Source organism: Leopardus geoffroyi, chromosome C3 (assembly GCF_018350155.1).
Source record: "Leopardus geoffroyi isolate Oge1 chromosome C3, O.geoffroyi_Oge1_pat1.0, whole genome shotgun sequence".
NCBI lineage: Eukaryota > Metazoa > Chordata > Mammalia > Carnivora > Felidae > Leopardus > Leopardus geoffroyi.
The window spans coordinates 131,850,075-131,877,362 of NC_059338.1; the positions used below are offsets into that span (position 1 = coordinate 131,850,075).

General features: G+C 38.4%; 1 protein-coding gene across 1 annotated transcript in view; it reads left to right on the plus strand.

Moving 5' to 3' along the window:
* Positions 1 to 9,603: 9,603 nt before the first annotated feature.
* TRPA1 (transient receptor potential cation channel subfamily A member 1) overlaps positions 9,604 to 27,288 on the plus strand; it is a 55,191-nt gene continuing 37,506 nt past the window's right edge. Inside the window, exons 1-6 of the mRNA XM_045454928.1 lie at positions 9,604 to 10,036; positions 15,688 to 15,844; positions 19,094 to 19,269; positions 23,770 to 23,877; positions 26,779 to 26,887; positions 27,075 to 27,220. Coding sequence (XP_045310884.1) covers positions 9,926 to 10,036; positions 15,688 to 15,844; positions 19,094 to 19,269; positions 23,770 to 23,877; positions 26,779 to 26,887; positions 27,075 to 27,220 — 807 coding nt within the window. The 5' untranslated portion in view covers positions 9,604 to 9,925. The remainder of the gene's footprint in view (positions 10,037 to 15,687; positions 15,845 to 19,093; positions 19,270 to 23,769; positions 23,878 to 26,778; positions 26,888 to 27,074; positions 27,221 to 27,288) is intronic.

A 27,288-nucleotide genomic window follows, 5' to 3' on the forward strand; every position in this document is an offset into this window, starting at 1 on the left:
AGGGACTGAAGGAGCATACCTCGAGATCATAAAACCCATATATGAATGATCCAACACCAATATCATCCTCAATGGGGAAAAACTGAGAGCTTTCCCCCTAAGGTCAGGAACAAGACAGGGATGTCCACTCTCACCATTGTTATTCAACATAGTATTGGAAGTCTTAGCCTCTGCAATCAGATAACACCAAAAAATAAAAGGCATCCAAATCAGCCAGGAGGAGGTCACACTTTCACAGATGATACAATACTCTATATGGAAAACCCAAAAGATTCCACCAAAAAAATGCTAGAACTGATTCATGAATTCAGCAGAGTTGCAGGATATAAAATCAATGCACAGAAATCGGTTGCATTCCTATTCAACAACAATGAAGCAACAGAAAGAGAAATCAAGGAACTGATCCCTTTTACAATTGCACCAAAAACCATAAAATACCTAGGAATAAATCTAACCAACGAGGTGAAAAATCTATACACTGAAAACTATAGAAAGCTTATGAAAGAAATTGAAGAAGACACAAAAAATGGAAAAAGATTCCAAGCTCCTGGATAGGAAGAACAAATATTGTTAAAACGTCGATACTACCCAAAGAAATCTACATATTCAATGCAATCCCTATCAAAGTAACACCAGCATTCTTCACAGAGCTAGAACAAACAATCCTAAAATTTGTATGGAACCAGAAAAGACCCCGAATAGCCAAAGCAATCTTGAAAACCAAAACAAGAGTCATCACAATCCCGAACTACAAGCTATACTACAAAGCTGTAATCATCAAGACAGTATGGTACGGGCACAAGAACAGACACTCAGATCAATGGAACAGAATAGAGAACACAGAAATGGACCCACAAACATATGGCCAACTAATCTTTGACAAAGCTGGAAAGAACATCCAATGGAATAAAGACAGTCTCTTCAGCAAGTGGTGCCAGGAAAACTGGACAGCGGCGTGCAGAAGAATGAACCTGGACCACTTCCTTACACCATACCCAAAAATAAACTCAAAATGGATGAAAGACCTCAATGAAAGACAGGAAGCCATCAAAATCCTGGAGGAGAAAGCAGGCAAAACCCTCTTTGATCTTGGCCACATCAACTTCTTACTCAACATGTCTCTGGAGGCAAGGGAAACAAAAGCAAAAATGGAACTACTGGAACCTCATCAAAATAAAAGGCTTCTGCACAGAGAAGGAAACAATCAGCAAAAGTAAAAGGCAACCTACAGAATGGGAGAAGATATTTGCAAATGACATATCAGATAAAGAGTTAGTATCCAAAATCTATAAAGAACTTATCACCTCAACACCCAAAAAACAAATAATCCAGTGAAGAAATGGGCAAAGACATGAATAGACACTTCTCCAAGGAAGACATCCAGATGGCCAACTGACACATGAAAAAATCAACATCACTCACCATCAGGGAAATACAAATCAAAACCACAATGAGATACCACCTCACACCTATCAGAATGGCTCACATTAACAACTCAGGCAACAACAGATGTTGGTGAGGATGTGCAGAAAGAGGATCTCTTTTGCATTGTTGGTGGGAATGCAAATTGCTGCAGCCACTCTGGAAAACAATATGGAGGTTCCTCAAAAAATTAAAAATAGAACTACTGTATGACCCAGCAATTATACTAGGTATATATCCAAGGGATACAGGTGTGCTTTTCAAAGGGACATATGCACCCCCATGTTTATAGCAGCACTATCAACAATAGCCAAATTATGGAAAGAGTTCAAATGCCCATCGATTGATGAATGGATAAAGAAGTAGTTGTATGTATATTATAAATATATATATATATATATATATATATATACACACACACACACACACACACACACACAATGGAGTATTACTCAGCAACCAGTAAGAATGAAATCTTGCCATTTGCAACTATGTGGATGGAACTGGAGAGTATTATGCTAAGCGAAATTAGAGAAAGACAAATATCATATGACTTCACTCATATGAGGACTTTAAGAGACAAAACTGATGAACGTAAGGGAAGGGAAACAAAAATAATATAAAAACAGGGAGGGGGTGAAAACATAAGAGACCCTTAAATATGGAGAACAGAGGGTTACTGGAGGGGTTGCGGGAGGGGGATGGGCTAAATGGGTAAGGGGAATTAAGGAATCTACTCCTGAAATCATTGTTGCACTATATGCTAACTAAATTGGATGCAAATTTTAAAAAATAATAAAATTAAAATGGGTGTAAAAAAAGAAAGAAACTTAAAATAGCACAATTTGCTCATACCACTCAAAAATAAAGATAATAATACAATTATTTTGTTATCTACAGTTATACTCCTAGGACAATCAAAAGAATTACCTAATGTGATATTTAAAAACAAAGTTAGCTCCTCTCAAAGAAAGTATTCCAAGTTCAGTCTGATGTTAAGTTATTGAAGAGCTTCTCTGTATCTTTTGTGCTAATTATGACCTTCGCAAATATTTATCTTATTTCTCTGAGTTGATCTGTGAAAATATGAACTTTATGAGTACCTGTAACAGACCCTTTTGCAATAAAGGCTGAAAAAATAAAAATAAATAAAAATAAAAATAAAAAGTAAGGAGTAAATACAAAGGTAGGAAACAAAAAACAATGCCACCTATAGTCTAGAAATGTTAAAGAACTCTAGAAAGATGGAAGGTGGGCAGGACCAGATCTATAGAGATATGAATAAAGGAAAACACAAGCATAAGCAAAAGTATACTGTGATGAGAAGATTGAGGGTGGGGGAACCACGGGCCACAGCATAAAAAGAGGTGGTCTTCAAGCATGCCTCACAGTGGTTGTTAATGAGGGAGAAACCATCAGAGTGAGGCTAGTCAGCACCTCTCCCCCCTCTGATTTGTGGTAGGCAGTGGACACCAATTGTGTTTGTCCATCAGTGAAAGTACAGTGTGGGCATGGGACCCTGGAGGCAGAGCAATGACCTAAAGGGGAGACAGCTGCTCCACCCAGAAGGGAAGTTGAGGGACACTCCATCCCTCCCAACAGGACATCTGGTCTCTACCACACAATCACCAGAGACTGACCTTGAATAGCAGAGGCAGAGGCATAGAGGTACCAAACACAAAAATGAGCAAATAGGGATTACTCAACAATCGAAGGAAATGAACACTATTGTAAAGAGAAAAGGAGATCAGGACTTAATAAAATAAAATAAAAATGTGACAATATATTACATTTACAGAGACTTAACCAGAGACTTTGAAATAAAAATTTCTTCATAAAATTAAAAAAAATACTTGAATTATAGACATTACTAGAGAGCAAAATAGTGAAGTGGAAGATCAAGTCAAAGAATTTTCCCATGATAGAGTATAAAGGGAAAAAGAAATTACACACACACACACACACACAAATGCATATATATATATATATATATATATGACAGCTTAAGGTACAAGGAAAATGGGTCAGGAAATTTTAATATGTAACCAGAGAAATCAAACAGAATGAAGGTATATAAACATCTATAAATTCAGCTGGAAATAGATACCATCAATTCCTCCTTCTTTTGCCAATTTTACTCCAGTTGATCTCAGGGTGATGGCAATTATCCTTTCCCCATTCTCAGTCCATGCAATTCATTGACTCCCAAGTATGACTTTGTTGAAGGGCATGTAACTCAGACCTGAATAATTAGATCATAGTTTTTTCTGGATATGGTGACTGATTAAGATATTGATTTGTAACCTAATTAGAGCCAGCAGTACATCAGGAAATTTTGTAGGGCTGGTAGAAAATTCAGTGATGATACCCATGGATGTATATGAAAGATTTCAGCCAGGAGCTACTGTAGGTGAGCCTTCAAAGAAGTGAAGAAATTTCTTGCTCTTGATGAAAAAAGAGAACAGCTTTGATGACATTGAGTTCCCGATCCATCTGGGTCTGAAGCTAGTTCTACCACAGGCCTTTTTAGTTTGGGGAACAATTAATTCTAGTTTGGGTTAAGCCACTTCTGATTGCATTCTTCTATTACTTGGTATGAAAAGATGCTTAACCTATGTAAAAATAAATAATGATAATAAACAAAATAAAAGAAAATTTCCCAGAGTCCAAGAGAGATAATCACTGGATTAAAAGTGACCACAGAATACAGAACAGGCAAACAACCGAAGATCACCACTGGATTGCAGGATGGTAAAATTTCAGAATAAAAATCTTAAAGTTTTCAGAGAAAGAAATGAAATAAAGTACCAAGAAATAAATGAGAAATAGATTGACATCATACACTTTATCTGCAAAAATGGATGATGAAAAAGGAGCAATAAAGTCTTCAACTTTCTAAGGGAAAATGACTTTGAAAGTGTTTCGTATCCATTTAAACTGCTATCTAATAGGAAGCCAAAATAAGGAGAGTGTTGGACGTGCAAGGACTAGAAATTCTACCACCAACATAGTTGGTCTAAAAGAATTACTTACATGTGGATTCCAAAAAAAATTATATGAATTCAAGAAAAAGAATAAAGATTTTGAGAAATGGCAAAATAAAGTGTAATAACAATACAATTTACACTTGTCTAAATACCTTATAAAGTTTAATTTCTTAAAAATCAAACTAAAATACTGGTTGTATTAATACAGATAGAAGAGATAATCAGGAAGAAGAGAAATGCAAGCATGCTAGCTTATTTTATCATAAATGGGGGAAGTTACAGACAATCATTAACTTTTGAGATTAACAAAAACCTTAAGTTTAAGTAGCAACAATATCATATTATGATGACTTCTCATCAGAAACGGTGGAAGTCAGAAGGCAGTATAATAATATTCAAAGTCCTTAAAAACACACCTGTCAAACAAAAGTTCTCTATCCAGCAGTTTTCAAGCAGACCTGCCTTACCAAAAATATTAAAGAAAGTCCTTGAGATTGAAAAGAAATGACACCAGATAGTAACTCAAGGAATCTACAGGAAGAAATGAGTCCTGGGACTTTGGAGTGCATAACATAAAAAAATAACTTATTTTAAAAACCTACTAACAGGTGCGCCTGGGTAACTGAATTGATTAAGCTCTTGATTTTGGCTCAGGTCATGATCTCACGGTTTCTGAGATTGAGCCTTGCAGCAGGCTCTGTGCTGACAGCATGAAGCCTCTTGGGATTCTCTCTCTCCCTCTCTCTCTGCCCCTCCCCTACTCTCCCTGTCCTGCCCCCTTCAAAATAAATACACTTAAAAAATGTTTAAAAAACAAAAACCTACCAATAAATGAGAATGGTTTGCTAAAAGAATTGTTGAACACAAAAGAAGGCAGTAAAGAAGGAACATGGCAGAAAAAGACATGAGACATGAAAAACAAATATCAAAATAGCAGTATCACAGCAACAATTACATTAAAAGTCAATGACTAAACACTAATTAAAAGGCAGAGACATCAAGCCAGATCAAAGAGTAATATCTAACTCTATGCTATATATAGAAACGCACTTTAAAGACACAGTCTTTAACTGTTTAACACAAACAGGTTAAAAGTAAAAGAATGGAAAAAGATTTACCATGGAAGAAGCAAATATAAGATATCTGGAGTAATGATCTCAGACAAAATAGACTTGAAATAGACTTTAAACAAGAAATACTACTAAATACAAAGAAATCTCGTTACAATAAAGGAAAAATATAGAAGTGACAACTATAAATACGCATGCATCTAAAAACACAGGCTCCCTCCCCCAAAATGAAGTACATCCTGAACAGAATTAAGAGAATAGACAATTTAAGTTATAATTGAAAATTCTAATACTCCCCTCTCAGTAACTAATAGAAGGATAGAAAACCACTAAGAATATAGAAGACTTGAACAACACTATTAACTGGATCTAATAACATATTCAGAAACTTGACCAAATCAGAGCAAAATACTCATTCTTTTAAGTAACAATCTCCAGGATAGACCACATGGCAGCCATAAAACGTGTTTGAACAAGTCTATATTTGAATTTAGACAGATCAAAATCATAAAAAGTGTGTTCCCTGACCACAACCAGATTGGACTAGAATTCAACAACTGAAAGAAATGTGGGGAAACCCCACATAGTTGGAAATTAAACATTATACTCCCAAAAATAACCTGTGAGTAAAAGAAGAAACTACAAATGAAAACACAACAAATCAAAGTTTATGAGATGCCATTAACGCAATGTTTAGAAAGCATCACGTAGCTTTAAATGCTTATGTTAGGAGGAAGAAAGATCTAAAATCAATAACCTAAGGTTATACACCAGGGATGCAGAGAAAATAGAGCAAATAAAACCCAAAATAACTAGAAAGAAAAATGAGAGAGAAGAAACACTGAAAACAATGAAACCTAAAGTAGAAAAACAATGGAGAAAACCAATAAAATTAAAAATTGGTTCTTTGATATCAAGAAACCTGATAAACTATTAGCTCAGGAAGAGGGATGACACAAATTACCAAAATCAGGAATGAAAGAAAGGACACTGTTATAGACCCTACAAGAATTTAAAGGATTGTAAGGGAATCCTATGAATAACTCTATGTCAATAAATAGACAACTCAGACGAACAAATTTCTTAAAAGGCACAAATTACCTAAACTTACTGAAGAAAAATATAAATTCAGAAAAGATCTATAAAAGAGAAGTGAATTGGTAATTAAATATATTCCCAGAAAAAAGCCAAAAGCCCAGACAACCCAATTCACCAGGCTGTACTGGTGACTTCCATCAGGCATTTTAGAAAGAAATAATACCAATACTATATATACAACTTCAGAAAATAGAAGGGAACATTTCTCAACCCAATCAGTGAGGCCACTATTTACGCTGCTACCAAAGCCATACAGAGACATTAGACAAAAGAAAAACTAAAGACCAATACTCTTCATGGATATAAACACCAAAATCTTTAACAGAAGATTAGCAAACTGAATTCAGCAACATGTAGAAGGTTGATTTGGGGTGCCTGGGTGGCGCAGTAGGTGAAACATCCAACTTCAGCTCAGGTCACGATCTTACGGTCTAGTCCGTGAGTTCGAGCCCCACATCAGACTCTGTGTTGACAGCTCAGAGCCTGGAACCTGCTTCAGATTCTGGGTCTCGCTCTCTCTACTTCTCTCACACTCTCTCTGTCTCTCAAGGGGGAATAAACATTAAAAAAAAAGTTGATTTAACATTAGAAAATCAATTAACGTAAAAGAATAAATGAGAAAAAGCACATAATCTCCTCAATAGTTGTAGAGAAAGCATCAGCCAAAATTTAACACCCTCTCATGATTAAAAACTCAAAGTAATCATGGGAGACATGTTCCTCAATCTGCTCATAGGTAACCAAGAAAACCCTAATTTAACATCATACTCAGTGAAGGGGAATACATTTCCCCTAAGACTGGGAAAAAGGTAAGATGTCCATTCTCTGGACTTCTATTCAACAATGCCCTAGAACTTCTAGCCAGTGCATGACAGTGGAGAAAAAAAAGTTAAAGACATACAGTTTGGAACGAAAGAAGCCAACTGTCCTTACAGCAAAAAATATGATCTTATATGTATAAATTTCTAAGAAATCCAGAAAAAAAGTCATTACAGTTAATTGGAAAAAGAACCAATTTGGAGGATTTATACTATCTGATTTCCAAATTACCAGGAAGCTACAAAATCAAGACTGTGTGGTACTGACTTACTTACAGAGACCTACCTACTGATGAGTGGGATAGAATACCAAGTCCAGAAACAAACCCATATTTTATGGCCAATTGATTTTTGATGAAGGTTCCAAGGCAATTATGAAGAAAGCGTAGTTGTTTTTTTTTTTTTTAACAAATGGTAACATTTGAATATCTATATGCAATAAAAATAAATTTAGACGTCTACCTCACACCATATGCAAAAAGGAACTCAAAATGAATCTAGGTAAGAGACCAAAACCATAAGCCTTCTTTTTAACCTTAACATAGGCAAAGATTGTTTTATATGAAACCCAAAGCACAATCTATACTAACAAATTAGACTTTTTATCAACATTAAAAGTTTTGCTTTTCAGAAGACACCAATAAGAAAATAAAAGCCACAGACTCTGAAAAAATATTTGTGGATCATTTATGATACAAAACTTGTATCCAGAATAAAGAACTATTACGACTCAATACTCAGAAGACAACTCAATTTAAAAAAGCAAAGTAATAAGCACTCTGTTAAGACATATGAGCGGCTAATGAGGAATGAAAAACACAGACAACATCATTAGTCATTAGGGAAATGCCAATTAAAGCCACAAGGAGATACCACTCTATACACACTAGACTGATTAAAATCAAAAAGACTGCTGATACCAAGATTTGGTGAGGATATGGAGAAACTGGAAACCTCACACTGAGCTTGTGGGCACGTAAAATGGCATAGCCACTGTGGAAAAACAGTTTGGAAATGTCATACAAAGCTGAACTTATCATACGACCCACCAACTCACTACTAGGTATTTAACCAAGAGAAATGAAAATTTACATGTCCACAAAAAGATGTGCATGAACAATTTCATAGCAGCGTTATTTACAATAGACAAAAATTAGAAACAATCCAATGTCCATCAACTGGTAGATGGCAAACTGATACATGGTGAGAACTTCAATATTACCCTAAAGCATTCCACTTCACAGGTGAAATTGATAACAACTTGCAAGATCTCTTGATAGACTGAGGGCAAGGGCTTCATAGTTCCAGAATATCACCATGCTAGGTTACCTGCCCTTAAGTTCAACCCAGTGTGGCCCCTATGCCAAGTGGTCCACAAATCTTTATTTAGTGTAGGATCTATAGCCAGGTCCTGGAGCCACGTGTGACAGGTGCTGGAGATTCCCAGGTGAATATGACAATCAAGGGCCTTAAAGGAGCACACAGATTGTCCAGACAAGAGACCGCCAAAGCTAAGGGCTGGCCTGTGCAAAGTTAATCAGTTTTGGAAAGAAGTTTTTTGTTTTTCTTTCTAACCTTGTAGCCTATACATCACTGCAACAGTTTCAGAGGCTCCACTGAATGAACATTAAGAGAAGTGGCCTCTGCAATTGAGAGGAGACCCTGCCACCCCACAATTTACACCCATGCCCTTGATTAACAAATGCAGTGCAGGCCCGGGAAGATAAACCTTTCAAACAAAGCTGAGGGTAAACAGCCCACAGGAGTCCATAGGATTTACCTTTAACCTAACAAGTAACTTTTTCAGCCATTGTGAAACACCAAATCATGAGATAAGCATTGCCATCCACAGGAAAAGGAACCTGAGGTGCTAAGAGACCTGATTTAGTTGCTCAAACCAGTGCTAGGATTTAGTGCCTCTTTCCAAAAAAAAAAAAAAAAAAAAAAAAGAGACGCTTTTCTAAAAAACCTTATTTCCAAGTCAAAGAGCTAGACTTCTAAAATGAAATGAGAAACACAACCTCAGAAGCTTTGGGGGGGGGCATCCTAAAAATTAAAAATCTTCCCAATGTACCGTTATTCTCTCATTCTCAACTATCACACCCCCACCCCCACCCCCGCCTCCCTTCCTTCCCCCGCCCCTCTCCCCGGTTGTGCGGGTGGGCGGTTCTTACTGTTTTTATTATAAAAGATTCCAGATTCCTTGGATCCACACTGGTCTGACACCATGACTTAGGGGGTGCGTTGCCGCGGTCGCAGGTCGGACAGGCGAGTCGTGCGTGCTCTGGGCCCGAAGCGACGAGCAGGGGACAGTCTCGGCGCGGCCACCCCTTCGCCGCGCGCGGACAAGAGGTCTGTGTCCCTGCCTCTTCCCGGTGTCCCTCCTACTTCCTGCGCTGCAAGCGGCCCCGGGGCCGAAGAACCCCTTCCAGAAGTTCTCTCGGCCTCCGGCCGCCTCCCCACAATCTCTCGCCGCAGGTGCTCGCGCACGTGGGGAGCAGCTGGCGCAGGTGGCGACGGGGTGCGGTCGATGAGGCGCAGCCTGAGGAAGATGCTGAGCCCTGGGGGTAAGCAGGAGCCCCAGGGCGCAGTCTACCAGGGCGTGGAGAACGGCATGGACGGCCGCAAGGACTCGCTGCAGGTACCCTAGGCGCTGGGCGGTGGGGACGGGTCCGGAGCACGGGCGGGGGCGGCTCTGCTGAACTCTGCGCTCCTGCGTTCAAGGTTTCCCAGCCGGCTGCCCCGGGACCCGAGGGCGCCGAGCGCCGCGAGATGGGCGGGCGGGTTTCAGGGCGTGTGTGCGGTGCACTGGGGGCCCCGAGGGGCGCGTAAGCGAGGCGCCCCCGCAGCCTGCCGGGTCCTTTGTGTTTGTCCGCTGGTTTGCGCGGCCCGCCTTTGCTCACGGGCGGGCACCTGCGGCTTCGGGGACTAAGCCCAAAGTACCGAACATGGCGGGACTGGCGAGTTCCTCCAGGGAGTGGGGGCTTCTGGAAGGACTGTGAAAGAGCAGGCCGTTGGACGCAGGGTAGGTGGTCTTCGCGAGACCCCGAGGGCTAGGACGGGTTTCTGTTGTTTGCGCGGTTCCCGGGACACCCTGACGTCCGGAGAGGCAGGGCGCAGTCTGAGCGCCGAGGCTGTTGGGGGCTCTGCAAACCCGCCCCTGGCTGTCTTCACGTGGTCGGCGGGAAGAAGGGTCTCTTTTTAAGCGTTAAAACGTCCCAAGTGTGTCTCCCGTGCCCCACCTGGAATCCCTTTCCACGGTGGAATCCATGTTAACAGTTCCTTGTGTATTTTCCAGAGCGCACAGGGAGGGAGACGCGGGTTGCACAAATACACGCCCGTGACTTACTATGTTATATTTTAGAGTACTTTAAAGTTCAGCACCTGGAGGTGTACTTCACTCTTATTCTGCAGCTTTATAGTAGTCTCTTGTATGAGTTTATCATTCATTGGTCCAGCAAGAGTGGACAGGGTTTTTGTTTTGCATCACAGGTGAGATTGTGTCTGAGTGTAGATGCAGTTTCTTTTGTCAGTACATTTAGTGAATATGCATGTATGTAAAAGTCCCAGCAGGATCAAGAGCTTTAATTAAAAAAAAAAAAAAAAGTTTATTTATTTTTGAGAGAGACAGACAGACAGTGCGAGACGGGCAGGGGCAGAGAGAGGCGGGGAGGCACAATTCGAAGCAGGCGCCAGGCTCTGAGCTGTCAGCACAAGGGGCTCAAAGGCATGACCTGAGCTGGAAGTCAGACGCTTAACCGACTGAGCCACACAGGTGCCCCAAGAGCTTTAATTTTGATTGAAATCACCAGATTGGCACTGCTGCTAATCATGTAAGTCAGGCACGTGTAGTAAGTCACATAAACTGACAAACCAGACTTCCCAAGGTGACTCTGTTTGCACCTCCAGATTAAACACTGACTTTTTTCCTCCTCCTTAGTATTAGAGTATTAACCGGCATCTATAGGGTTAACACAAAGACCGCTCTGGAGTTGATTTCAAGCACTAGGATAATGTCTTTGGAATTAATATTATGGAATGGAAGAAAATTTTACATTTCAAAAATTTCATCCGAGATCCTTCACTTACCAATGTGATTTTGTCTTAGATATTTATTGGAGGTTTTCTGCAGCACAAAGTCTCAAACTTCATTTTCTTCATGGTTTTTATTTAACTGTCTTTAGTTTTATTGCCTGAGTCAAGTGGAGCCATTTAGGTTATTTAAGACTTTTAGAAGCCACAATAGAGCTTGTAGTTTGAGGGATTTATGTATTTTATTATGTACAATAATTCCAGATCATTCTGTAGAAATGTCAGTGGTGAGACTAATTACAAATAAGTACGTGTAATACTGTGGAGAGTTCTTACTCTAAGGATTTCCTTATTAAAAAGATATGGTGTATATTTTCTCCAGCATAGACCCACTATTTCAGGAGTACTAACAAAATCAAAGGATGGGAGAAACTTTACAAGATGAGAAATGTGGAAAAAGAACCATCTGATGCTTTTAGCTTTTTTCATGACTTTCTTTCAAGAGAATTAATACATTAGCATTTGACCCTTCATTTGCTACAGTCTTTCACCTAGGTTCCCTCTTTTTTACTCCATTACTGCTTGTATGTATTTCACTGAGGCAACCTAGAACAAATGTATTTGATATCTCTGTTTTAAAGGGCTTGGAATTAACTTCTTTAAAAGTGATCTAGTCCATCACGTTCCATAGCTAGTCATATAGTTCAGAAATCAAGAGAATCTGAAGTAACTCTGTGACCATAAAAAACTATATTGAATGTATAATAATTTTCTCTAAATGACCTCCTTGGCTTACTTTCAGAACTTTCTTTAAGCAGTCTCTTCAAAGCCTGCCTTAACATATCATGTACTGAATTCAGACTGTTGAGCACATCTGATGAGCTTATATAAAGTACTTAGATGCTCTTTTGTCATTGTGAATTCAGCAGTACTTTGTGAGTGTCTGAACTTAGTACTTGTTCTCAGAGTGTGTAATTGGGTTTGTGTTGACCGCACATCGCTGAGCAGACCTGTGAATTGTTCTTTCTGGCACCGTGGTGTGGGCAGTGTAATCCCTTTATTATCACTGGAAGAACATCAAATTCAGTGGCTAAAATACTTCCAAATGGAATTAGACAAACCCTGCCTTTGCTGGGTGAGACATTGAGAATTCACTTATTTCTGTAAGAAATTCATTTTAAATTTATAACTGAATCTGTAAATTTGGAAATAGTTGGGTGCTATTCTATCCTTCATCCACTAAAATTATGTGTAGCTTACAATAGAATTTAGTAGTTGAAAAGTGATACAATGTATTTTAAGGACTGTCCTGGAAAAGTGATTTCTCTGGTACTATTCCATGATAACAGAGCAAAACCCAAAGTTCAAAATTTTAAGGGATTTTGTTTTATTTATTTCAGCCTGACATTTGATGAGTGAATGCTAATATGCTCTATGTTTATTAACTGTGTTTTAAAATGCATTAGGTACAGCACACCTGGGTGGCTCAGTTGATTGAGCACCTGACTCTTGATCTCAGCTCACGTCATGATCCCTGGGTTAGGGGATTGAGCCCCACGTTGGGCTCCACTGAGCATGGACCCTGCTTAAGATTCTTTCTCCCCCTCTCCACTGCTCTCTTTCTCTCAATAAAATAAAATAAGTATTTTAACACTTCATTTTATTTCATGTGTGTCAAATGTGACTAGTCATAGCTAAAGACAGAATTAAAGCAAGTACCTGGATCATCTGTTTGAAGAAGGTTTCAGCATTCTCAGGAAGTACTTATTCTCCAGTGGTTTCTAGGACTATTATCTTATAAAACGTTTTGCTTTTGGTTCATGTGATGAAATATTAAGAAATATCTTCAGAAAAAAATCAGACAAATGTCTCATTTGGTCACATATTTGCAAAGCTGAAAGGACCATTGAGAAATAATTTTAGTACATATATTACCATAGCAATGGAATGAGGTTTCATTAATTTTCCACATTGCTTTTTAAAAAGGTAGTCTGGGGGAAATTCTGCAGTGTATAATGGTCCATTTGGCCCCACCTGCTGCTCTATAAGAGCTCTGGGTCTTAATTCCTTCCTTCCTCCACTGTCTCTTTCTGGCATACTTATTTACATGTAGAAAGTATCACAGAAAATAAGTATCCAAATGTGTGGTACACATTCAGTACAGACAGTGTGAGGAAAGAACTAATGAGTGTTTTTCAAACTGTTTTTTTGGTCTTAGAATCCCTTTAAACCTAAAATTGAAGATTCCAAAGAATGCTTGTTTTGGGGTTAGAGCCACCAATATTTGCTGTATCAGAAATTTTTTAGAAATGGAGGAAAAAATGGGAATCCATGGCACACATTCCAGCAACTGTCAGTGCTGTAATGTCCCCATATGTCCTGTGGCCTGTTATTGGGCACTTTTGAGAGAAAAAGCAAGGCCAGGCTAGAGAATAGCATCTTGTACTTCTCATGAAGGCCTCAAGGAGGAGGAAGAATTAAGGAGGACATTGGATTGGAAACAAGAAGAGAGAGAAAGGCACGCTTCACTCTGGTAGACAGCCTGGTTTAACTCTCGCTAAGTCCCCCATGAACACAGCACAGCGTGGGGCTAGAAGAGGTTAGCTTCTGGTAGAACACTTGTATACCATTCAGGGACATGCCAGGGTTTGGCTACAGCCTTATTTGGGGGCCAAAATCTGCAATTTGGCTTTGGCAAGCAAATATCAAAATACCTAATTCAGTGCAATTTCCAGTGTCTCCAAATTGGTATGTAATCAATACCATCATGTCTAAGCAATATAAAAATGTTAGCAATAGAATAAGGTATGTCATTCATATTTATGGATCGTACCTAGTACTCTCAAATATAAGGGGGAATTCTAGAAGCAACTTTGAATAAATCTCTTATCAGTCAATTGAAGTATAATTTATAAATTAGTATAATTATTTTGAAAATTCTTAATTTTCTGTATAAAACCAATACTAAGAATTCTCCAGTAGTTGAATAGGGAACTAGATTGTCAGCTAATACAGATAGTAAGAGAGGATACATTAATTTTTAGAAAAATGGAATATACTTTTTGATCTGAAGTATTTATGAAAATTTAAATAACGCAAGGCAGGATAATAGAAACAAGTTTATCACATGAAGGCTTTTAAAAATTTTTGTTTGCTAGAGTAACACTAATAACATCAAATAAAATTATTTTTGAAGATTAGTTTTTAGTTACCTTAGTCTGCTTAGGCCATGAGATTTTCTAGAAAAGGTTCTGTTTGGGAATTTTTCATATCTTGTGAGAATCAAAAGCAGAATGTCAACACTGTCCCCACAAACTTTACAAGGAAGTATTATGATTACGATAAATCATCCTCAGTCTGATCATAATAAAGAATTTAAAAAACAGGAAGAAAAGAGTGTTAAAGAAAAACAGGTATTCATAAAAGCTCACACTCCTCCCTTGACATCAGTGGAAGTGAGCGTGTGCTTGGCGTTACACTTTTATAGGCCAGTGACAACATCAACTGTGCCAAAAGCTTACTGAGCTTACTCTACAAGGTCTGTTCTTCTGGTTTATGATTAAAGCATTTACTGTATCAGAGTTCACTCTGTGATGATGGTTTTTACCTCGGCTTTACTTTCTACTGTATGTTGGTTTTTCCAACATTCGCCAGTCAGCCAAAATATATATTCCATGCATCTCCGGTTCAGGTTCTCACTTTGCCATTTAGCGTGCCTTTGGGCAAATTGTGTCACTTCTCAGTGTCCTGACATCTGGTCCTAAGTAAGTGCACAGAAATGCTGGCATTTTCAGTGTGCAGAGAACAATGAGGAGGTGAACCTGACCTGAATTGGCCTGGTGCAGGATTCCAGTAGTCAGAAGAGGAGGAATTACTTAATCCCAGGGCGGTGAGTGGGCAGCTGTTTTAGGGTACTGACCACGTAAGTTACATGACTTGATCCTTGCATTCATGAAAATCTTTTTATCTAACCAAAATCCCCCATGCTTTAATTTAAGTACATTTTCACCTGACAAAGAAAACTTCTCTGTATTTTCACTATACTTAGTATTTCTTAGATCATATCCCTTACAATTACTTCAAAACTTTTCAAGCATTTACTTGTACCTTCTATATGTCTGTGTGCATTTTGTGTTCTTTAAAAAATATTTTATCATAAGCATGATAAATAGTTTTGGATGATAGTAACCGTTTAACAGTTAATCTGTATTGAGTTTTATATATACTTGTTGGAGGTAACAATTTTTTGTATGCTTCCAGGTGGTTTTTGAAGGAAGTACATGTAGATTTAACTTGATGAAGAAACGAAAGAAGTTAAGCAAATATGATGATGTGAACGCATCCCCTTTGCACCATGCTGCAGAAGAAGGTCAAGTGCAGCTGATGGGGATGATCATCAATGACTCCTCTTTTGAAGGTGATGAAATGTTATAATAAGTGCTACATAAGTCCATCATCCGTTAGATTCATTGGAAAGAGCGGTATGAAGTAATTTTGAAGAGCATATTAGTTCCAGATTATAAGGGACCTGAATATCTTACTCAGGAGTGTGGTTTGCCCTTTGGGCCAGTGTTCCTCAAATGTTTCCACTGAGGTCCATGATGAATGTGGAGCCTGCTTGAGATTCTCTCTCCCTCCCCCTCCCCCTCCCCCCCTCCCCCCTTTCCCGCTCACGTGAACTCTCTCTCTCAAAAAAAGAATATATATTTCCACTGAAATACTGCAAAGGATGGTACAGATATCTGGGATGCTGTACAACATGAACAGATTTCCTTCAGATGCATTTTATGTATTCTTCTCTATTATTTCCATTGAGGTCATTCTGCACTTAAATTTCATATCATGAAATAAAATTGAGACTCCAAGAAGATGGAACATCGTCCCCTAGTTCAGCCTTGTGCATACACCGTCTTGTTGGAGAAACTCAACTGTAACAAGGAAGGGGGATGCCACAGAGATTTAAGCAGTGAGATGTTATGTTAAGACCTTCATTATTTAAGATGATTCTATCAATATTGTAGAAGATAGATTGGAAGTGGAAGCCCAATGAGAAAGCTACCTTAGTAGCAAAGAAAAGGTGAGAGTCCACCAGGGTTTTGAGATTGGAATAGGGAAAAGAAAGAATCAAGAGCTCTTTTGCATGTAGAGCAGGCAGTGCTTGATAAGAGATTTGACGTGAAGAGAAAGTGGCAAGCGGTTGAACTGACTTTGAGATTCCTAATTTAGGAGATGAGGCTGATAGTATAGCTATCCAGAAAAGAAGGCATATGAAAAAAAACAGGGGCTCCTGGGTGGCTCAGTCTCTTGAGCATACAACTTCGGCTCAGGTCATCTCGCAGTTCACAGGTTCAAGCCCCGTGTTGGGCTCTGTGCTGATGGCTTGGAGCCTGGAGCTTGCTTCAGATTCTGTGTCTCCCTCTGTCTCTGCTCCTCCCCCATTCGCACTGTGTCTCTTTCTCTGTCTCTCTCCCTATCAAAAATAAACGTTAAAAAAAAAAAAAAAAACAACAGAAGAAAACTCAGAGTAAGATGTGAGGAATAGTGAATTTGGTTTGGTCATACTGAGTCTGAAAGGCCCAGAGGACAGCTACTTGAAAATGTCCAGTAGATTAGTAGATTAATAGCTAGTGTTCTAGTAGACTAGAACTCTAGAAGGAAGGGAGCTGCCCCCACAGGGCCAATGAGGCTGTGGAAGTGCATGGAGATCCTTTAGGAGGCCATGAAATTGCCCGCAAAGGTAGCTAAGGGTAGAGCACAAATACCGAGGATCAGATGGCAGAAGAAAAACCAACAAGAGGATGGTGAGATGTGATGGATAAGATATTAATGGTACACAAGCCAAGAGAAGAGTTTTTGGATAGATGAGTAATGAGAAATACTGTATCAAAGAGATCAAATAGAAGTAAGATCCCAATAACCCTTATATTAAAAGGCCTCAGTGACCTTTGTAAAAATGATTTCTGGAAAGTGATGGAGATAAAAGTCAAATTCAAGTTATTTAATGAATGGGAATTTATAATTTTAAGCCCTTATTTAAGTTGGGGCTGAATGAAATACTTGAGTGTCCTGATCAATCAAAATGATCAAATAATGTGTACAAGTATGAGGGAGAGGGCGTGTGTGTGTGCGTGCACACCGTGTTGCTGAGAATGAGGTACTTGGGTGAGTGAAAAGAATGGAAAGATACATTCTAAAAGGAGCAAAATGAGGGGTGGACACCTGGGTGGCTCAGTTGGTTGAGCATCTAATTTTTGATTTCAGCTCAGGTCATGATCCCGTGGTTGTGGGATCGAGCCCCACATTGAGCTCTGCACTGAGCATGAAGCCTGTTTGGGATTCTCTCTTTCTCTCTCTGCCCCATCCCCCGCATTCCTTCTCCCTCTCTCTCTCTGTCTCTTTCTCAATAAATACATAAATAAATGAACATTTAAAAAGAAAAAGAAAAAATGTGGAATGTGGCTGCAGCATGGTTCCAGATGGTCCTCAAATAATATCTGTGACTGAATACTTTCCTCGCGCCTCAGACATAAGAATATTTTGCCACTAATTAAAAAGCATATAGTCAAGTCTATTTTAGAACAGATGTAAGACATTGTGGTATGAAAGGGCATATTCTTAGGCTGAGCCCACAGGGTAAATAGTACAATATGTTGTATCCTAGAAATAAGTGGGAACCACATAAGGCATCGGGAGCACAGGCCCTAATTCCAGTCTTCTAGTTTATTAGTGATATGTCTTTTTTTCTCGTTAACATTTTTTGAACCATTGCTATGGGCCAAATAACTCTACTAAGATCTTCGAAGACATGATTTGATACTCTTTTCCCCCAAACATTGTGAAATATATATATTTAAAATTTTTTCTTTCCCCTTTCTTTCCTCCCTTCCCCTCTCTCATCCTTTTCTTCTTCCTTCTGTCTTACCAAATTTGAATATACTAACACTGAGGTTCAAAGAGGTAAGGCAGTTTGTAGAACTCTGTACTAGCTATGTAATGTTGGCAAGGTTTTGAAACTCTCCAGGGCTCATTTTTCTTTATCTTTTTGAAAAATGGTCATGGTTCCTTGTGGGCCCTTAGAGGGTTGGGTGCAATAATGATTGTGTAGAACTTAGTAGAGTTCCTGGCATATAGTTTCTGCTTTTAGGTGAGCTCAATATTTTATAACTATCCCCAAATTCATACCACAGATAAAAGCTTGTAGCAGTAGGAGAATCTATTTCTTACGGATGCTGCAGACAGACATCTAACTCATTTGACAAAGTCCATGCCATACGTCAGCATGTCTGTTGTATATTCAGGTGTCCATTAGATGTGTCTTAAGAACTGAAGCAATACTTTAATTAACAATTTTTTAATGTTTATTTTGAGAGAGAGCAAGTGAGCAGGGGAGGGGCAGAGAGAGAGGGAAACAGAATCCCAAGCAGGCCCTGTACTGTCAGCATGGTGCCCGATGCAGGGCTCAAACTCCTGAACTGCAAGATAATGACCTGAGCCAAAATCAAGACTTGGATGCTTAACTGACTGAGCCCACCCCTTCATTTTATTATACAGAAGGTGAAGCCTATATTAGTAGCACTTGGTGCTGAGCTTTGAAGTGAATAGGCATCAGTAGGTGTTGGATATAGTCCAAGCAAAATCTAATCCTTATTTTGGTGTCTTTTTCTAGTGCTGAATGTGATGGATGATTACGGAAATACCCCTCTGCACTGGGCCACAGAAAAAAACCAGGTTGAAAGTGTTAAGTTTCTTCTTAGCAAAGGAGCCAACCCAAACCTCCGAAACAGCAACATGATGGCTCCTCTTCACATCGCTGTGCAGGGCTTACACACTGAGGTGATGAAGGTAAGGCTTCTGCCATCTCCCCATCATAGCATGGGATAGGACCCACGTCCTATGGTCTCTGTCTGAGCCAGAGTGGCCAACCTAACCTTACCAGAGCGAATGGAAATAGTGGTAATAATGTTGGTTTTACTTCTGACCAGCCAATGATGATTAATGATGATAGTCTTGCCTTTATGTGCCAGCATTTTCTAAAAAGATCCATATATTTTAATTTTTTTAATCATCATTAAAAGAAACAGAACATTGTAGTCAGACTGTTATTGTCCCCATTTCATAGCTGAGGAACTGAGGCACAGATAGAATGAAATAATTTGCCTAATGTTGCATAACTGGTTGGAAGCAAGAATTAGTAATTTTGTTCTCATTTCCATGTTTGTGAGTTAATGCTTTACTTTTTTTACCTGCCTGATTTAATGATGAAAAGGAAGACAGTGATGAGTGCTTCAGTGAACACAGAAAACATAATTGTGATTTACGACTTTTGTTAGGATGGACGACATGCCTTAGCGTCTGGCATGTCTTAGCAGAAGAAGAACCATACTTTCGGGGAATTTCTTTTTTTTTTCCAAACCTCCAGAGTGAGTTCTGTCAAATAGTGGAGATACTGGTGAATGTCTAAAGGGTAAGGTTTAGTCCAAGGCTTTTAAACTGCATCGCAGAGTTTCATAGACACATTAGAAGACACACATGCTTACTTAAAGGGCAATGAAATTTACAAATGGAATATGTTCCAGATATCCATTTCTATTTTTTTAATATAGTTTATTGTCAAAATGGCTTACATGCAACACCCAGTGCTCATCCCAAGTGGCCTCCCCAATGCCTATCACCCACTTTCCCCTCTCCCCCGCCCCCCACCCCCATCCACCCTCAGTTCTCTGTATTTAGGAGTCTCTTATGGTTTGCCTCCCTCCCTCTCTGTTCCCCTTCCATTCCCCCATGGTCTTCTGTTAAGTTTCTCAATTTCTTTATCCATTCATCAGTCGATGGACATTTAGGCTCTTTCCATAATTTGGCTATTTTTGAAAGCACTGCTATAAACATTGGGGTATGTGTGCCCCTGTGCATCAGCACTTCTGTATCCCTTGGGTAAATTCCTAGTAGTGCTATTGCTGGGTCTTAGGGTAGATCTATTTTTAATTTTTTGAGGAACCCCCACTGTGTTTTCCAGAGTGGCTGCACCAGTTTGCATTCCCACCAACAGTGCAAGAGGGTTCCCGTTTCTCCACATCCTCGCCGGCATCTGTAGTTTCCTGATTTGTTCATTTTAGCCACTCTGACAGGTGTGAGGTGGTATCTCAGTGTGGCTTTGATTTGTATTTCTCTGACGATGAGTGACGCTGAGCATCTTTTCTTGTGTCTGTTAGCCACCAGATACCCATTTCTAAAGGAGGCAATTTGGAACCGAGAGTAAGTTTTCCTAAGGAAATTATACTGCACATAATGACTTGGATTTTGTGCTAAGCCACATATCTTAGCCAGTTCAAGTTGCTGTAACAAAATACCATTGGCTGTGGGCCTTAAATAACAAACATTCATTTCTCACGGTTCTGGAGGCTGAGAAGTCCAAGATCAGGGCACTAACAGTTTCAGTGTCTGGTGAGGGATCACTTCCTGATTCACAGATGGCTGTTATCTTAGTGTCCTTGCAAAGTGAAAGGGGTTAAGAGAGTTTTCTGGGGTTTCTTTTATATGGGCACTAATGCCATTCTTAATCACCTTCTGAAGGCCCCACCTCCCAGTACCATCACATTGAGGATTAGCATTTCAACTTTTGAGGGAAAAATTTCTGGTCCATCATACCACACGAAAACCTACCTTGTTGATAAATTACTAAAGAAATCCTAGGGGTGTTCTTGAGCTCCATGCCCCTTTTAACCCAAACACCTTCCTCTCAGCCTCTTGAGTCCTTGGGTTCTTGAGGCCAAGCATAGAGGGTGTGAGGGGAGCCTGCATTCTGCTTTCCCACAATAACTTGTATATAGCTGTACCGTAATACTTAACACATGATGTTGTAATCAAATGTTCATTTGGTTTTCTCCTGCTCTGGCTGGTTATCCTTGAAGGAGGGACTGTGTGCAACTAATATAAATCTCTCCAGTTCTCACCTGGTAAAGGATGGCTCTTGAATAAGTGAATGAATGAGTGAATGGGCATTTTGCCCGAAGGAGAATGGAGGAACTTAGGTATCAGCACCTAAGAAGATAGGTCAGGACAGCCCCTTGAAGAGGTTATTGAAAAGGCCTTTGGTAGTAAACTATTTTTTAATTGTCTGCATTATTTGTGAGCCAAATGCTCCTTCTCTACCATTTGCATTGGAAACTAGTGACTGTGGGGATTCCCCTCCCCACCCAGAGAGGCCACATATTTCCTCAAGGAACTCTTGTGCTTCCTCTGAAGGCTCTTTTCAGAAGCAAGTGCCCAAGTACTTAATTAATCTTGACTCCGAAAGTTTGATTTGGGAATTCAAAGGCAGGTAACAGTTGAAAGGCTGTTAATTAGATATCAGAAATCTTCAGATACAGAAAGGTATCACATAGAAATACAAAATAGAGTTTAGAAATAAGCCCATAACTGATTTATAAACTAGATGGTGTATATAACAGAATTTCCTGGTGACACAAGAACAAGAAAAAAAGCTGGGTTATAAGAGAATTGAAATTAGTCGTCTCTCCTTTGCTTGGTCTTACCAGTCATAACTTCATCAAAAAGTGTCTCCAAACCCCTTTACTGAACCGGAGATGAAGAGAATGGAAGGAGGAGGAATTTTGGTGTGTTTATGTGCTTACAAACAAGCCTCTGGGGTTACCCTTCCCAGTTGTGCCCCTGGGTCCGGCTTGTAGCCGTAATGTAGAATGCTTCTCCATTGTCTCCTTGGCTAGCCTTCCCCCAGGCCTTCCACCTCTGCCTAGATGGTTGTAAAGTAAAAAGTTGTTATTCACATGTCACCTCGGGTTCTTGTGCAGACACCAGTGGTGTGTTTAGTGTTCCCTGGGACGCGTTGGCCTGGGGGTTAGCAGGTAGTCTGGCCTTTGTCCTTAGGGCTCAACCCTTAAGTATCCAGTGGTTTGAGCCTCCCATGAGGCTTCCTGGATTTTTGTCAAAGGGACCTCTGGAGGCCTCACCTGCAAACCTCCAGACTTGCCTGGTCTTGAGTGAATCTGAAGTGGGCACAGTTTAGTTGCTCTCTCTGGGACCTTTGCCACATAGAATTTTATACAGCTTTATGAAAAACTGTGCTTATGGTAGTAAGCAATAACACCCTAATAAGTGCCATAAATCTATGGTCTCTGATTCTAAGAGGGCAAAGAGAAAAATCTTATAGACTTGGTAGGTTACTTTGCATGAGAATCTAGTGTTTGTTGAGAACAGAATGTGAAAGTGCCTGAGGTTCAGACTGAACTTGTGCTCTCATTTTCTTTCATCTGTCAGTAATTTTCTACATGTTCTTATGTACTAAAATCTCAATTTAATTTTGGTTTATGAGGAGAGTTAATTAGGAAGCCTAATTCATTTGCTGATCTATCAGGACACGTTCTATTAACAAGGAGTTCTGTGTGATTTTTTTTTTTTTTTAAGTCAAGGTTTCTAGCAAACAGCTTATTTAATAAATTCTTCTTAAGCAATTTAATTGTAAGCACATATTATAGTTTTATTATAGTCTTACCATAAGAGAAAAGACCTCTAGGAGGCCAACTTATAGATTTCTGTCTTGGGAGAGACGTTTATATGAGATAATTATTGTTAAATTTAATATAAAATGAAGACTGGTTAAAGATCTATAGATTCTTGGCCAATAATCAGCTAGAAGTCAGCCAGGTGAGGGGGCAAGAGGTCATTAAATTCCATCAGAAAAATCGCTTAACCATTTTATCAGGAATGCTAATTTATTACATCCTACAATAAATTTCTGTTCCAGACTAAGTTTGAATGAATTGAGTTAACCCATACCAGCATTATGTGAACTCTCTTTTCTATGCTGAAGAAAATGGAGTTTTAATTGACATTTCCCACAATACTTGGAACAGAGGTACAAGAAAAATGGCTAGAGAGGAGAAAGCAGCCTTTCCTCTCCCTCCCTGCCTCGCTTTCACTCTCCCTCTTCTTCTTCCCTTCCCTTTCCGCTCCACACTCACATATTCCATATGGTTCCACAGATTTATTTTCTTGAAGATATTAGTCAACATAGTTCATTTAATACAAGTGAAAAGTATTAAGTGAGCTATGTTTACTAGCATCCATAATTTGTATTCTATTTCCAGTTTCACAACTCCATATTGCCTAAATCTATGTGATATAGAATCACCATTATTTCATCTTTTTGAGAAACTTACATAGTACCAACTATGTTGTGCCAGATTCTGTGGGAGAAAGATGAAAAAAAGATGAATAAGGACATGGTCCCTAGCATGCAGGTGCTTATAATCTAATGGAAGACAAGTACCGTGTTTGGAAACTTGAAAGCTAACTTTCTGACCGTTATTCCCCTCTTTTGTGTAGGTCTTGATTGAGCACAACAACACTAATATTAATTTGGAAGGAGAAAATGGAAACACAGCTGTGATAATCGCATGCGCCAAAGATAATAGTGAAGCACTGCAAATCTTGGTTTGTGTTTTAACCCCTGTCCCCATCTTTCTTTCCATTAGGATAGCATGAGTCATTGGCATTTATAACAGCTCTCAGCTTCTCTTCTTAGCAAAATATAAAATGCAGAAAATGACAGAAAAAAAGTTCTCCATGTTTTTGTAGTTATACACACCCCTTAAATCTTAAGTCTATCTGAAATCGCTTACAGAAGGCTAACAGGAAAACAATAAGCAAAATACAAGTGAAAAGAAAGTATGGACAGCAGAAATGAATATGAAGCTGGTGGCCAGGCGAGACTACAAAATACAAAGTATAATGGCTTGTGTGCTAGTAAAAGTGGATCTGAGCTTCTGAATGGTCTAGGGAGAGAGAAACATAGTCAACTACAAACTTACTGTTGGGCTCATGAAATATAAACCAAGAGAAGAAGCCATTCATGTTCGCAGGACTAGAAGATTCCTAGAAAGGGAGCCCTGCATGGCATAATGACCAAGGTCCTTAACCACAGCCCTAAAACAAGAGCCAGCCCTTTCTTCCTGGTGAGATTTTCTGATGTGATCCACAGAAACTCTGGAGATGCCCATCTAAATGACTGACTACGTCGTGTCCCTTCTGAGTGTGGTATTAGAATTCCAGAAAACAGCTTTCTTTCAACTATCCCTTAATCACTTGTATGTTATTCAGGCCAGGTTATATATTTTTACCACTTGATTTTTTTTCTTCACTATCCCAGAGAGTAGGAAAACGGAATAAAAATAATTTTAGAATAGCTTTCTGAATATTTAAATTTACAAATATGTTCTAATGTGTTTGTTAGATGTTTTGGAGAAAAAAAAAATACATGTTCCTATAAGATGTCATGATTGGACCAAAAAGAGAATAAAAATAAGTTAACACTCAAGCCAAGAATTTAGAAAAAGAGCCCCAAATAAAACAAAACTGTAATAAAGGAATAAAGTTGAAAACAAAAATTAATGGCTTTTGGGAAAAAGCCATTATCATTATATCATTATCAGTATATGATAAGTCAAGAGTTGTTTCTTTGAAAATGATGATAAAATAGAGCTGTTTTTGGCAAGTCTGAATAAAACAGAAAAAGATAAAATTCAAATAACAGAGGACTTTATTTGGATATGATGGAGAATTTTAAGATGATAAAAGATCACTGTGCATAATCCTATTCTAAAAATGGATGAGTAGCTGAAAGGAATTGAAATTTAGAAATTAATTTAAAAATTAAAGACTTGTAGAGAACTATAAAAAAAGTTTTAAAAATGCATTATTAAGCTCTGGAGCCAACTAATTTATAAGCTTTTGTAGATTTTACAAGTTCTTTCAAACTTTCAGGGAAAAGTTTCCATTTCAAGTAACTGTTTTATATCACTGGAGAAGAGCGAAAACCTCCAGATTAATTTTAAGAAGCAAAAGTAATAATAATTCCAAAATTTGACAGTTTTCCTCAAAAGAAAAATAGAGACCAGTTTTACCTGTAAATAAACATAGATGCAAAATCTTAAAAATACTAGCAAATTGATTGAAATAGTTAAGAGTAACACATAGTACCATGTTGGCCTTATCCAGGGAACGTACAGATAGTTCAGTATCGGATGATAGCACATCAATTGAGCTGAACCAGACCAAGTGTGTAATTACATCCATTTGTTTATTTTTAAATGGATAAAAATTTGTCTATAAGGTATTCTTACAAATTTGTGAGGAAAAGAGAGTGCTCTACAGAAGATTGGCAAGGGACACATGAAGTTTAATTAATTTCTCTAATAATGAAAAAGAAACCCATTAAAACAATGAGATCATTTTCTTGTCTCCTAAATTGGAAGGACGAAACAACCTTGTTGACGTTCAGGGTTAGAGAAATTTGGATGAATCAGAGAATTTCATTCACTGTGAATATGAATATTTTTGATTTACCAATTCCAATTCTTGGAATACATTCCAAGGATATAATTAAAGCTATTACTGATTTTAATGCTAGCGTTACATACGTATATACGTATCGATATAGATACATATCTATGTATATCTATCGATCTATCTATAGGTATATATCAGAGAAAACTGAGAAAAAAGTTTAGTAATAGAGATTTTATTATATAAACTTTTGTGTATCCAAAAATGGAATATGTACTTAATAAAATCAGTTTTAAAGAATGTCATTAAGTAAAATCTTTTTAAGCAGTGTGATTACACAGTATACACGTAATTACTTTTGCAAAGAAATAAGACAAATGTCTCCTAAAACGTAAACCAACACTGTCCCTCAAAGGTGAGTTTCCAGGTAATATTAGCCTCTTCACACTATTCTGCTTTTTCAAATTCTTTACTTTTGTGAAAATAAAAGGCACTTAAAACTGAAGTTCAATGATGTATTAAAAAATGATAGTTGAAAATGATGGACTCAGATCAAGATAACATTAGATTCGGTTCTTCTATTGTCCTTTTAGCAGAGTATTTCCATTAATGAAAATACTTGATTTTGATAGTTTAACAAGAGTGCTGGTCTTACCACTTATAAATTTTACATAAGTGAGAGGAAAGAATCTGGGAAATATTATCACTTTATTAACATAAAGAATTGAGCATGGATATAGAAGTCATGGTAATGTTTTAAACATTTCATTAATTCCATTGAAAAATGTGTTGACTTTAGTTTGGCGTATAAGGATTGATTATGTTTATGTCCACATTGTTACTTCATCTTTGGAAATATAAAATGTCTCTAGTTCATTATCCTAGCCTACTTCCAAAATTACTTTCGTGCCTAAATTTCATAGTCTATGAAGCTTTTCTATGTAGTGTTGCCGAGAATAATGAAATGGTCTGGGAGAGGCATTTAATTCTTGTCTGTCCTTGTGATTTGAGGTTTAACTTGTGTCATTTGACTTTTTTCTTTGACTCCAGTTAAATAAAGGAGCTAAGCCATGTAAGGCAAATAAATGGGGATGTTTCCCTATTCATCAGGCTGCATTCTCAGGTGCCAAAAAATGCATGGAAATAATATTAAAGTTTGGTGAGTAGAGGCTTTCGTACATTATATATTGTAAAGGATCCTATTCTGGTGGATGCTATTAATTTGAAAAATATTTAATAGAGTTTATACACCTGCTTCTATATAAATCTAAATGTCCTTTTTTTCCCTAAAATTCCTCTTATTTATTTATAATAATTGTTGTCTTGAATTCTGTTTTCTTCTAAAGGTGAGGAACATGGATATAGCAGAGAGTCTCATATTAACTTTGTGAATAATGCAAAAGCTAGTCCCCTCCACATGGCGGTTCAAAGTGGTGACTTGGAAATGATTAAAATGTGCTTGGACAATGGCGCACAGTTGGATCTGATGGAAGTAATTGTTCATATTCTACATGCTACTTTTATTTAGAATTGTCATAAATTGGATTTCAAAATGCTTTA